Source organism: Monodelphis domestica, chromosome 1 (genome assembly GCF_027887165.1).
Source record: "Monodelphis domestica isolate mMonDom1 chromosome 1, mMonDom1.pri, whole genome shotgun sequence".
NCBI lineage: Eukaryota > Metazoa > Chordata > Mammalia > Didelphimorphia > Didelphidae > Monodelphis > Monodelphis domestica.
In genome coordinates this window covers 187,175,843-187,190,044 of record NC_077227.1, presented here as the reverse complement: position 1 = coordinate 187,190,044, position 14,202 = coordinate 187,175,843, and the positions used below count along the sequence as shown (strand labels likewise).

The 14,202-nt window shown below is 34.7% G+C and overlaps 1 protein-coding gene across 5 annotated transcripts in view; it reads left to right on the top strand.

Moving 5' to 3' along the window:
- Window positions 1–14,202, top strand: part of DMXL2 (Dmx like 2) — a 163,992-nt gene that overhangs the window by 36,750 nt on the left and 113,040 nt on the right. For all 5 annotated transcript variants that reach the window (XM_007479955.3, XM_007479954.3, XM_001370018.5 and 2 more), the window contains exons 2-6: window positions 5,340–5,465; window positions 7,800–7,871; window positions 9,905–9,983; window positions 11,180–11,327; window positions 11,539–11,605. In XM_007479955.3, coding sequence (XP_007480017.1) covers window positions 5,340–5,465; window positions 7,800–7,871; window positions 9,905–9,983; window positions 11,180–11,327; window positions 11,539–11,605 — 492 coding nt within the window. The remainder of the gene's footprint in view (window positions 1–5,339; window positions 5,466–7,799; window positions 7,872–9,904; window positions 9,984–11,179; window positions 11,328–11,538; window positions 11,606–14,202) is intronic.

Here is a 14,202-nt window from a genome sequence, read left to right as displayed (position 1 = left end):
TCTCTTCCCCAATGGATTTGATTGTTCTTCCCTCTTTGGGTCAGTTTCAAAGTACGTAAGAGTTGAGTATTTCCTATCTCCAACCTCTTTACCCTTCCAGTGTATCGATGTTCTTCCCCCTCCTGCCATGAGCTTCTTTGTGACATATAAATTTACCCCCATTTGTTTCTTTTCCCATTTCTTTTAGTTATAACCTCTTTTCTTTTTTAGCTCTTGTCATGTATATATATATACACACACATACACATGTATATGTATTTATTCATGCATATATCTATATACCTATTTATGTCTTATCCTTTCCTCCTATACAGTTTGTCACTGTTCCCTCTGAGTGTAATTCTTCTAGCTGCTCAGGTGATAGCAACAGTTTTTAAGAGTTACCAATGACCTCTTTTCTTATAGGGATACATGTCATTTTAACTTATTGAGTCTCTTAAAAATTTTTTGTTGTTGTTTTGTTTGTTTGTTCCCCCCCCCCTCTTTTTTAATTACCTTTTGATGATTCTCTTGAGTTCTGTGCTTGGACATCAAATTTTCTGTTCAGGTCTGGTCTTTTCTTTAGGAATTCTTGAAATTCTTCTATTTTGTTGAATGACCATACTTTCTCCTCTAAGAATATAGCCAGTTTTGCTGGGTAGTTGATTCTTGGTTGTAGACCTAGTTCCTTTGCTTTCCGGAATATTGTATTCCATGCCTTTCGGTCCTTCAGTGTGGATGCAGCCAGATCCTGTGTTAACCTCACCGTGTTTCCATGGTATCTGTATGGCTTCTTCTTGGTAGCTTGTAATATCTTCTCTTTCATCTGATTGTTTTTGAATTTGGCTATAACATTTCTTGGTGTTGTTAGTTGGGGATTAAATACAGGGGGTGATCTGTGGATTCTTTCAATCTCCACTTTCCCCTCTTGTTCTAGGATCTCGGGACAGTTTTCCTGGATAATTTCCTCTAGTATTATGTCCAGGCTTTTTCTTTTGTCATGGTCTTCTGGTAGTCTAATTATTCTTAAATTGTCTCTTCTTGAACAATTTTCGAAATCGTCTGTTTTGTGAATGAGATGCTTCACATTTTCCTCAATTTTTTCATTCTTTTTGTTTTGTTTTATAGTGTCCTGCTCCCTTGTGAGGTCACTTGATTCTAGTTGTTTTATTCTGGTTCTTAAAGATTGGATTTCATCTCTGGCTTTTTGGTCGTTTTTTTCCTTCTGGTCTAATTTTCTTTGAAGATTGTCTTTCATCCTCTTTACCTCGTATTTCATCTCCTTTGCCTCATCTTTCATCTCCTTTGCCTCTTTTTCAGCTGGTTGATTTAACACTATTTTCTCATTTTAGTTCAAGTGCCTCTGTTTCCAGATGACTTATCTTAATTTTTAAGTTCTTTTCCCAATTGTCTTCAGCCTCTCTTAGTTGTGTTTTGAGTTCTTCTACAGCCTGTATCCAATTCGCTGCGATTTCTGGTTTATCGTTTGCTGATCTCTCCTCCTCTGTTCCATTTGCTGAGTAGTAGCTGTCTATTGTAGCTTATTTCTTCTTTTTCTGTTGTTTGCTCAAATTCACCCCTTCTTTACTCCCCGTATTTGTCTGTGCTCTTGTTCCTCTCATTTTTTTGTTTTTTGGGGACTTCTATCAGTGTCCCCTCTTGGAGCTTTAACAGAAGATCTCTTGGTGTGGTCTCTGGGGGAGGGTTGTTGGGGGGTTTGAGCTTCCCTGTCCTCTGGAGGCTTTTGATTGGCGTAAAGTCCAGCAGTCAATGAGGATGGGTGGGATGCCTGGGCTTCCCTGCATTCTGGAGACTTTTGATGGGATTGAGTTCAGCTTAGTTGGGCTGGGTTTACTCCGAGTTTTAAACTTCCTGGACGGCTGGAACAAATATGGAGGATCTCCAAAGCTCTGGCCAGGCTGACAGGTCTATGCTCCTTCTATGCTGCCATCTTGACTCCGCCTCTAGGTTTCTGTTTTTTCAGAAGACCCTGCTCTCTAAGAGGGGAGGGGTAGTGGCCTCCCTGGGGTCTGAGGGCTCCTGATGGGATTAGGTTCAGCTGGTTTGGGCCGAATGAGCCCTGAAGCAAAAAAACCTCCTCCTCCATAATCTGTTTTGAATGCCCTGAGACTGGCCCAGGTTGTTTTCAAGGAATGCCCTTTGGAGCAACCCCTTTGCTGGCCCTGAGGTTTCTGTCCTTTCAATAGCTCTTAGGGCTCCTGATGGGATTGGGTTTAGCTGGTGCCCTAAAGCTGGAACCTCCCTTGAGACTCAGATGGATGGACCTAGCCAGGGGGCTACAGGCTTCTCCCTTCTCTCTATGTTTCCCTGCCTTCTGTGTTGGGCGCCCGGGAGACTGGCTCAGGTTGCTTTCAAGGTGAGTCCTTCAGAATAGCCAGCCCTGAAGCCCTTTTGCTGGCCCTGAGGTTCCCGCTGCTGCCGTGGGCTTAGCATTCTGGGTTGGGGGGGGATGGGTCCTGGGACCTTCCTTCTGCCTACCCCTTAGATCCGAGTGATCTAGGGTTCTGGCTTTTGGGGGGCCGTTCCTTTTGTTTCAGGTCCGGGAGGAGGGTTCCCTGGGTCTGTCCTGTTGTTCAGCTTGAATTTCGGTGTCCTAGGAGCACTCAGTTTGCGGTCGGTAAGGAAGGGTTTCCAAGATCTGATCTTTCGCTGCTTCTAAGCAGCCATCTTGTCTAGGCCTGGCTTTCTATCCACTGAAATGATTTAAAAAAATCAGCATCTTGACAAACATGAACACATGAACATTGAACCAGTGAATAGGGCACTGGACTTGGAGAAGGGAACAACTGGGTTTATATTTTTCCTCAAACACTTAGATGTGTAATTCTGGCTATCAGGTTACTTAATCTCAGTTTGCCTCAATATCCTCATCAGTTAAAAGAGGATGATAATATTACCTACCTCCTATGGTTTTTGTAGAGAATCAAATGGAATACTTTTCATAAAGTACTTTGCAAACCAACACTGTACAAATCCTAGCTCTTATTACTGCTAGCTATTATTTACATAGTCAAAGAATAGAAAAATTTATATGAATTTCTTACATGCAAATTTTCCTTTTTTTAAAGTACTTGTTAAAAATTTAATGTTGAAGTGCCTATATTTACCCTAATAGTCTGTGTCCTGTTCGGCTTGCTTCTCTCGTATGTACATTAAAAATTTTTCATTGATACTTTTTTGGTAATTTTTTTTCTCATATCTCTATCTACTTTCTTTCCTTCCATAACTCACCCTCTCCTTTGTAACAAACAGTCAAACAAAATAAATTCACAGATAGGACATACCTGAAAATTGTATGGTTCATTTCTTTACCTAAGGTCAGTCATCTTTTTGCCAGGAGATGTGAAGCATGCTTCGTTATCTGTTTTCTGAAGATATAATTGGTCATTGTATTTATCGGAGTTCTTTATGCCATTGAAAATTATTTCCTTTACAATGTGCTATTGTATTGTATAAATTGTCCTGATTTTGCTCACTGCATTAGGCATTAGTTCAGAAAGTCTATTTCTTATGGTGCAGTCATTTTCATTATATTCATATGCCATAGTTTGTTTATTCAATTAATGAAGGTTTTCCTATAATTAGTTTTTTGTACATTAATTTATCTACTACTGATATCCAGTCATGATGCAGTCTTTATCTATGCCTATACACATAGACAATATGATGTAATGGAGGGGATACCTATGAACCATGTAACCCAGGGCAAGTTACTTAACCCTCTGATCTGTTGGATCCCATCACCTTTCAGGTCTTTTGTCAGTTTTAATTCTATAATCTTATGGTTCATTTCCCTAACTTAAATTTGAACTTGTTTATTTATTTCCCAAGATGCTACTTGGTATCATCTGGGAAGTGGTGATTGGTGGCTGAGAGATGGCTTTTAAATATCTCTATTTTGTCATAGTCATGGTCCTGAAGAGTATCTTGTAAAAGATGCCCCATATTATTAATTTATAAATTTATTACTTTAAAAATATTTGTGAACCTTGAATTTTAACATTAAAGACTTAAGAGGATTAAATTAGAAGTAGCAGGTACACCTCACACCTAGCAGTTGCCCACTATGACAGTAAAGGAAAATAATAAATGTTGGAGGGGATATGGCAAAATTGGGACATTAGTGCATTGCTGGTGGAGTTGTGAATTGATCTAACCATTCTGGAAGGCAATTTGGATTTATAGCCAGAGGGCTTTAAAAGAATGCATGCCCCTTAACCAAGCAATATCACTATTAGGTTTGTAACCCAAAGAGATAGTAAAAAATGGTTGTACAAAAATGTTCATGGCTGCATTATGTCCCTTGATTAGGGAATGGTTGAACAAATTGTGGTATAGGATGGTGATGGAAACCTATTGTGCTTTAAGGAATGATGAACTGCTTGATTTCTATATGAACTGGAAAGACCTCCATGAAATGATGTGGGGTGAAATGAGCAGAACCAAGAGAACATGGTACACAGAAATTGAAATATTGTGGAATGATCCAATGAAATGGATTTTGCTACTAGTTAGCAATGCAACGTTCCAGGACAATCCTGAGGGACTTATGAGAAAGAATACTATCCACATCAAGAGAAAGAACTGTGGGAGTAGAAACACAGAAGAAACACATATGACTTATCACTTGTTAATTTGGATATATGATTTGAGGTTTTGGTTTTAAAAGATTACTTTATTGCAAAATTAATAATATGGAAATAGGTATCCAGTGATAATGTGATTATTATTTGAATTGCTTGTCAGCTCCAGGAGCAGGGAAGGAAGAGGGGAAGGAAAGAAAATGAATCATGTAAACATGTTAAAATGTTAAAAATTTAAAAAAAGAGCTAATACAAACACAATTAAAAAAAGAGGTAGCAAGTAGCCTTTGGAAGAAATGTTTTTGTGTATGTTCTTACTATATAAATTCATACAGTTGCAAAAGAGGAAGAAGGGGTTACTGAAAAATGTGGAAATAGGAAAAAATATATTTGTAGAATTTTAGAATGCGAAGGTACATTAGAAATAATCTAAACTAATTATGTAGTTTTCTCATTAAAATTATGCTGAATGGGGACTTTTCCCAGTAGTTCCCAGGAGACTTTTCCCATTAATTCTGTAATGCATAAAATATTATTATTTTTACCCAGTAGAAAGACTGAGGATCTTAAATGCTTTTATAAATGTTTACTTTATTATGCAACTTTTAAAACACTTGTTTTGTAATTGAGAGTCTCACTATGTTAATTTTGTATGTATTAAAATATATGTTGAACTCTTTTGGAAGAAATTCTTTAAAAGTATTATGCCATGGTGTAAAATTTATGCATCACATAATTTAAAATTTTTCTTTCTAGGCATATGGATCGGGCTGTGATATTGTTATTTTGGCTGATGACTTTGAATGTGTGCAGATCATCCCTGGTGCTAAACATGGAAACATCCAAGTCAGCTGTGTGGAGTGCTCTAATCAGCATGGAAGAGTAAGAAATTTAGTAACTTTGTTTAAAAAACAACACCAAAACAACACAACCACAGCAAATTGCAAAAGATAATATATACTGTTGAAATATCTGGCAGACACTATAAAAGAACTAAACCATTATCCTCTGAATAGATAAACTGCTAAGTGCTGCTAAGCTGATGATGGGGTAATTTATAAATTCAGAGGTTTCTGACAGATTATTGCCATGGAACTTGAAATCATCCCATCTTTCTTTCATATTATTTTTATAACCTTTTTCAGATCTAAAACAGTATCTGTGATCATGTTCTGCTTTTTTGCCTTTCTTTTCCATGTTCCTTCCCCTTCTCTAACTTCTCTTTGCCCCAAAAGAAACCATCAGCTAAAACTTCAACAGAACCATCACACTGATCCAAAAAATCCAGCTAAACTTGAGCTTCTAAACCCCTGAAGAATTGCTAACATTTTAAAGATCATATAATTTATTAAGAATATTTTCTAACATTGCCTGTGTAACAAATGAAACTGTTCTGTAATGGATAACATTCTCATTTGCATCTTGGACCCAAATTTAATTCAGTATGTGTTAAATGTTCACTTAATGAAAGGAAAAAATCAGGGGTGGATAGGATCCATTTTAATGAGAGTTGGATAAAATAACAATTAGATGAACCTATCAGATCATTAAAATATGGTTTTAACCTGCAGTAATAATAGTTAAATATTCAGTTTTAGAGAAACTGGTCATTATCATATATTAGCTTCAAATCTTATTAAATTTTGAATCTGTTAAAATAATTGTGACTTAGCCTCTTAAAAAGCTGGAAATGCCTAATGAGGAATTATTTATTTGTAATTAAACATCTACTTCTACAAGATGATATATAATTGAAAGCAGACCTAATATCATAGGATATAACTACAATTATTTTTGTTTTCTTTGATGACTGTTTTGTTCTTTTGATCTAGCTTACCTCTCTATATATTTTATTAGCCTGTTGTATGGAAGTATGGAGGGTTTCAGATTTCTCTCATTCATTTTGCAGTGTTCTACATTTACATGTAAGTAAGATCACCTTAGAGATCCTAGAAAAGCCAGTTCACTGTATGATATTCAACAAAGAGGATTTCAGTAGATTATCTATGGGCAATGTGTCTATAGTGACACTGGTATTGACAAATAACTTGGCAGTAAAGTTGTTTTTTTTTAGTATAAAGTAACCTTTACCCCTGATTTTTCAGGAGGAAAAAATACCCCTGAAAATACTAGACAAAATCTTGAAGGCTGAGCAGTTTGTCTCCTTTTTTTTTTTTACTAACACACTCAGTGGTGACTACTCATACTTTGAGTCCAGACAAATAAATTGGATACTTGGTTTCCTTCTGTATGAGTTTTTTACATTTTATTAATTGACTGTTTATGCTTTGAAATTCATTCACATTAAAGTGTTTACACACTTTACACTTACCTTTACATTTTAAACTGCTCTGGAATAAATTCTAACTCAGACCCTTATTAGATCTTGATTCCTGGGCAAATCATTCATCCTCTCTCAACCTCAGTTTCCTCATCTATAAAAGGAAGAGATTGGAATTGATGTCCTTCTAAATTCTCCCTTCCAATTCTAAATTTATGTTCCAATGAAGGGGAAATCTTTTTTTCTCCATTAAAATACTTCCATTATTCAGCAAGTAAGAGAAGAGGTTTTTTTTTGAGGGGAGCAGATATTATATTGGGTCTTTTTAACTGGGTTTACTTGTATACCCGACTCTTGGGCATCTCCCTGCTCTTCTAGAAACTCAAATCTGTCATACTGGGAATTGCTGGTTATAGAAGAACTTTCCTCTTCTTCATCTATCTCCTCTTATCACAACCTTATTCCTTTCCTTCTTTTTGTCTCTGTCCTCTTTGCTTCATCTAAAACTCAGATAAATATTTTATATTTTGGGTGTACTTTTGGGATTATTTTTAGCAAACAGTTGATGATTTATGTGATATCTTAGAATGCCCATAATTATGCTTCCTTTGTTTTCTAACAAAATGGCATATGGTAAATACAGCTTTGTTTTTAAGATTCGGAAAACTGAAATATTTCTTATAGGACAGAATAATATTCTCTTTTGAATAAATTATGAATTCAGGAAGGAAAATCTACTTGATTTCCATTATGGAAGGAATTTTTATAAGAAACTTGAAAATTTTTTGTATGACATTTGGAATTTTTGTAAGAAATGGTCCAAAAGTTTTTTGGACATTCATATAGTTTTTCAGTTATCTACAGTTATCTTATATGTCCATCTAGAAGATAAGTTTTATTGCTTTTATTATACATTAATATTTTATTCTTTTCAGATTGCATCTTCATATGGAAATGCTGTTTGTATTTTTGAACCCCTGGGTATCAATTCTCACAAGAGAAATTGTGTAAGTATTCAATGCAGCAGAAATCCTTGGTTTTTTTAGCTCTCTGAACTTTAGTCAACTTCCTGGAGAAGTTGCTTGATTCTTGATAACTTCCTGGTCTTATAAACAGTCAAATTAGGGGGTTTTTAGTCTCAAGAAGAAGAAGAAATTATAATGGCTTGCATAGAAAATAATAACCTTTTTCTAAAACTTAAAGAGTTTTCATGTGGTAAGGAGACTAGTTTTCTTTGTGGCTCTGTAGGGAAGAATGAGAATCAGTGGGAGGCGATATTGGCTCATGGCTCACAACAAAGTTAGATTTTGTAATAATTAGAACTGTCTCAAAATAGAATGGAGTACTTTCTGAAGTAGTGAAGTGCACAGAAAGTATCTGGGGACCTACTGCTCAAGTTCTAGATGAGTTGTGATCTGTATCTAGTGTGGAAAATAACTCATTGAATGAAATCATAGATCATTGGCATAAAATGTAGTACTGCAGTTTATATTCCTAGTTTTTATTTATTTTATATCATTTGAATATTTTCTTCATTTTCTTTTCTCTGAAGTTTTAGAGAGGTTAAGTTTGAACTACCAGTAGATCATACAGTTAAGTTATTTGGAGGCAGTTGGAGATGTAAAATTGGAGTTCATTAAAAAGATGTGGGCTGGATATATAGATTTGGGAATTGGTTTTGGAAACTACAAATGAATCCATGAGAATGAGATCCAGGAATTCAGGTTGTTAAAGCAGACTTCTCTTGAAAGAGGTATAGGGAAAGGTGTTTGAGGACATAATGTTTTATACATTGTCAGATATGGATGCTTCATTGATTGTTTTTAAGCTAACTTTTTCCATGTTATAAGGGAGCATTTAGATCCAGGGTAGAGTATTATAATCTGGAAAAGGTGACAATATTTAATAAAAAGGGTATCAAAATAACTTATTTTTATTTTTTGTATTTTAATCTTTTATATTTCATTTTCCCCAATTACATATAAAAACAATTTTAACATTAGTTTTCTAGAATTTTGTGTTCTAAACTCTTTCTCTTCATCTCTTTCATCTTTTTTTCTCTGAGACAGCAAGTAATTTGATATAGGTTTTACCCTTGATATCATGCAAAACATTTCCATAATGGTCATGTTGTAGAAGATACATATTTAAAAAAACTCATGGGGGGGTAGGTGGATGGCTCAGTGGATTGGGAGCCAGGCCTAGAGGTTCAAATCTGGCCTCAGACACTTCCTAGCTGTGTGACCCTGGGCAAATCACTTGGCTCCCATTGCCTAAACCTTTACCACTCTTTTGCCTTAGAACCAATACACAGTATTGGTTTTAAGATGGAAGGTAAGGGTTTAAAAAAGAAACAACAATTCAGGAAGAAAATAAGAAAAAAGATACCATATTTTGATTTGTATTCAGATTCCATCAATTTTTTCTCTGGAATTAGATAGCCTTTTCATTATTAGTTTTTCAGAATTGTCTTGGATCATTGAAAATAACTTATTTTTAAAAAGATTAGAGGCTAACCAAAACCCAGTTCATGATAATCCTTCCCTTCTTCCATAATTATTCCCTATTTCCCGCTTTGAGAGTGGAACAATCAAACAATCAAAGGGAAAATGAAGCAATTTATTCAAGTAAATATGTTATAGTACTAAAGCTTTTATTTTTTCTCTTGTGATTTCTTTTTTTGTCAAGTCCAATTTCCATTTAGGTCTTGGATCTAGAGACCTGTGTTTATTTCCATTGTAGCAAACATTCCAAGAGAAGCAATTGTACATTCAAAATGTTATTTAAATGCTAAACAATCTGCCTTTTCAATTAATATTTTAAATTTCATTCGTATTTTTAGCAAAATATAAACATTACATTCTTATGTTTATGGGGTTGGAATTGGAGAATAAGGAAACTGTATAACATTAAATTCATTTCTAGTTTTCCTGTTTCTTATTCCCGTGAGAGGAGAAATGGGGGCAAGTGCTAATACGATAGTTAGCCTATTTGTATGATTTTTAGGATTTACAGAATTTTTTTTTCTTTTATATTCTAGCAAATCAAATGCCAGTGGCTTAAAACTGGACAATTTTTCCTGAGTTCTGTGACTTACAACTTGGCATGGGATCCTCAAGGTAATTAGAAATGAAGAAATATCAATTTGCTTCAATTTGTAGTCACATATTGCTTCACATGTTTGTTTATTTGGTTGAAATTAATTTAGATAATGAATGTTATAAATAGAACCAAATTTTTCAGGGGGACAGTGAAAAAGCAGTTATGTTCCCTAATATTATATGTATTTAATTTACATAATTGTTGATAATGAGTTCTAATCATTATGAAATATATCTTCCACAAAAGAATGAAAAAATTTAGATAATTATTTCCCTAGTTAACTTAATTATTCTTAATCTATTCTGAGGTAGAATTATAAATATTGTACAAAATAGGAAGAAAATTCCCTCCTTTTGTTTTCACTTATATTCAAGGAAATTAGCATTTATAACTCAGAAAGATTTGAAATTCTATAAGGCTTTAATAACTGTGGAGGAGTAGTGAAGAATTCTTAGAAGCAGCTATTTTGTACTAGTTGGAGCCCCAAACTTGAAGGCAAAAGTTCTGGGTTTGAATTCTCTCTTTGACATTTGCTGGCTAAGTGACCTTGGATAAATAACTCATTTTCTCTTTCATGATCCCTTTCTGTAACTGTATCTTTAAAATGGCTATTGGTGAAGATCAAATGAAGAACATATTGTATTTTGTAAACAGTAAAACATTATGTAAATAACTTCTTATTATTTAAATCCAAAAGCTGTGTCTAGGAAGAAGGAAAGATTGGTTGGTTTTAGAAATCATATAAAAACCAGTCTCATTGTTTTATATTTTATACTCTACAATGTTCTCAAAACATGATTTTATATATATATATAATAGGTTGATGAGAGCTCATTTTCCATATGGTTTTTGTCCAGACTTTGATGAGAATATTTCTTTCTTATTCTCAAAGTAATCTCAGAGACATGAAATATACTCCTAGTTTTGTTCATAAATTGGATTCTTCCCTAGTATCAGAGACCTTTGACAAACTTGTTTTGGATGGGTGAATCTTCTGAACAATTTCCTTTCACCAATAATACTACATTAACTAATTCCCCAATGTTTATTTGTTTTTTTTCTTTGTTTTAATAACAAAATGGCTTTTAAAAATAGTGTCTTGTATTTTCTTAGTGTATTCGAACTCCCTTTCCACTTTCCACCCTCTTTTAAAGAAAGGCATATCTAGGTGTAATCATATTACATATTAATTAAATACATTTTCAATTTTCAGGTAACAGATTGCTAACAGCAACTGATTCTGTACAGTTATGGGCTCCTCCAGAAAGTGACATTCTAGAAGAAGAAGAAGAAATGGATCAAGTCAAAGATAATAAAATTCCTCCTGTTTTAAATGATTGGAAATGCATCTGGCAATGCAAGTAAGTTAGCAATTCTACTTCCTTTGTGGCTGGACTAAATAACCTCTTAGGTCGCTTGCTCCTGGACAAATCAAATTTTGATTATTGCTTTATTTTAAGAAATATTTCTAAAAAGTAATATTTTAAGAGTTGTAAAAATTTCAGTATTATACAGCTTTAAAATATTGTATTGGATCATATATGTTAAAAATAGTTTATCTTCATTTCTTAGAACTTCAGTGTCTGTACATTTGATGGAATGGTCTCCTGATGGTGAATATTTTGCCACAGCTGGAAAGGTAAGGATAAGAACAAAAACTAGAGGCAACATGAAAATGCTAAAACTACGATAATTCTCCATTTGGCAAATAAAACACAAATGTACAAGAATTATAAGTGATTTTCATTTCCTTTTACCTCATTCTTTCCCTCCCATTCATCCCTTTTCCTCCCAACTCCAGGCTAATAATCATATTTAGTTTTTTGGTGTGTAGTGTCCCTAACTTTATTCTTTTTAAGTTAAATTTAACTTTTAGCTGTTGTTTAATTAAAAATTCAGAAAAAAAGTGGCTCTCCAGGAATATCTGGTTTATAGGCTAGTGCTCTCTTTTAGATAAGTGCAAAATTATAATTATTGAGAATAAGAATTAAGACATTCTTTCCATCTAAATACTATTTGCAAACTATTGACTTCTACTAATTTGTAGTCTTCTTGAAGGTTTATCTTTGATTCTCCCCCCAGTGCTTAGTAGAGTAATTTGCATGTAATAGATATTCAGCAAAAATACATTTAGTTGAAATAAAAAGAATTTTGAACTAGCAATTCAGGGAATGTACTTTGATCTGCTCTGGTTGCCCTTGAAGATTCTCTAGAATCTTATATATAGAGGTCTGTCCCAACGGTCATATAGACCTCTTGAGAGATCTCTGTTATTATATAGGTTCAGGTTATCACAATACTTCTAAATATCAAAGGTTTAGACTTAGAAGATGATATTATTTTTCTGGGCTCTTCTGAAGCTTTTATTAAGAATTTGCTCTTGCTTGTGAGGGAAAACACCCATAACCATTTTGGAAATTGGTTTTCAATCCTGAAAACTCTTAATTACCTGCAGACTTTTACTAGAATATCCCCGGAGGAAAAACCTTTTTTTTAGCTCATTGAAATACCATTTCAGTATTTTTCTATTGGGAAGATGTGCTGAGGTCCTATATTTATAAAGCCTACAAGTACTGTTGTTAAGGTAAAGTCCACCAACTATATGAACCTGCATTTCAGTGAACTCTGCTATGATAAGTAATGTTCTCTATCTCTTGTTTGTTCTTAAATTCTTCTCTTCTCCATAGATCTGACAAGTAAACTATTCTATGTTCACCTAATTTTCTTTATATTTTACATATGAGACTTCTGAGAAACCATAAAATTTCCCCCCATTTTACTGCTTTTCTTCTAATCTTGGCTATTGTGGAAGAGGTATGAAGGAAGAGAGAATTTCATGCATGCAAAACAAAGTAAAGGACCTCAGCTGTCAATCAAGAAAGAACTTTCCAAATAGAATGTTCCCAGGAAAGTCAGATGGAGAGTCAAGCCAGGCTGGAGGGAGAAGAAGCTGGGAACTGGATCCTCTGTTAGCTTCTGTCCCAGGCTGAAGGATCCTTGGGGGGGAGGGGGGAGCTTCTCGATTTAGGCTGACAAGAAATTAACTTTTGTTGGTCGCTTAGAGTGTGAAGAACTGATTGTATATCCTCCATCTCCCTGATAGATTCTTGTGTCACAGTTGTGACAGGATTGACATTTCCTAAAATCATCCTAACCCTCCTTATAGACTAGGGACAACCCTATCCCTCTCACCTCATCTTCTATCCTTGTCCTCCCCAATAAACCTCTTTACCTGAGAAAGAGAATAAGAGTATCTTCTCTAAACCTCACAGTTCACCTTAGAGTTACATAGAATGGTGGCTGACTAACAGGGGGGAAGGGGAAGGGGAGGCAGGAGGGCATGGGTGGAAAACTGGGAGGTGAAGGGTGCATGGTAGGAAATATCTTGATCTATTATCCATCAGTAGTGATTAATAGTCAGCCAGAGTATCCCCTCTAGTAGTATCTCTATCTCTCAGAAGTATCTCTATCTCTATTACAACTAGGCACCCTCAGGTTTCCCCTAGTATCTCTCTAGTCAAGTCAGAGTATCTCATTTATTACAATAGATATATCTCCCACAGTATCTATTTCTAATACACTATGTAAGTTTTATCTGAAGGAAGTTTTTAAAAAATAATTTTTTTTTTAAAACCCTTACATTCCATCTTGGAGTCAATACTGTATATTGGCTCTAAGGCAGAAGAGTGGTAAGGGCTAGGCAATGGGGATCAAGTGACTTGCTCAGGGTCACACAGCTGGGAAGTGTCTGAGGCCAGATTTGAACCTAGGACCTCCCATCTCTAGGTCTGACTCTCAATCCACTGAGCTACCCAGCTGCCCCCTAAAAAATAATTTTTTAAAAAACAAAAACCATTTATTTCCTATTGAAGAAAACATCTATTCACCATTGGAAAAAATGAAGGAAAAACCCCCTTTTAACAAATATTCTTAGAACAAATTTGGTTATATCTAATAGTTCTTGATCCTTGGTTCTTGCAGGCTATGTCAGAGAAAAACCAGCTTGACCAGTTTAAATTTGGAGTTCATTACTTGGTTGATTTCAAAGTAGTAGATTTTTCAGTATATGCTGTTCTCAAGAAAATCTTATCAGGATTATGGTCTGTGCCAATGGAGGAAGTACCCACTTTGAAATTATAGATTGTTGAATTTTATTCCATAGTATTTTTATGTATAATGTAGATACTTATAAGGTTATAATTTTATTTAACTTGCGATTGTGCCTATATATATGTT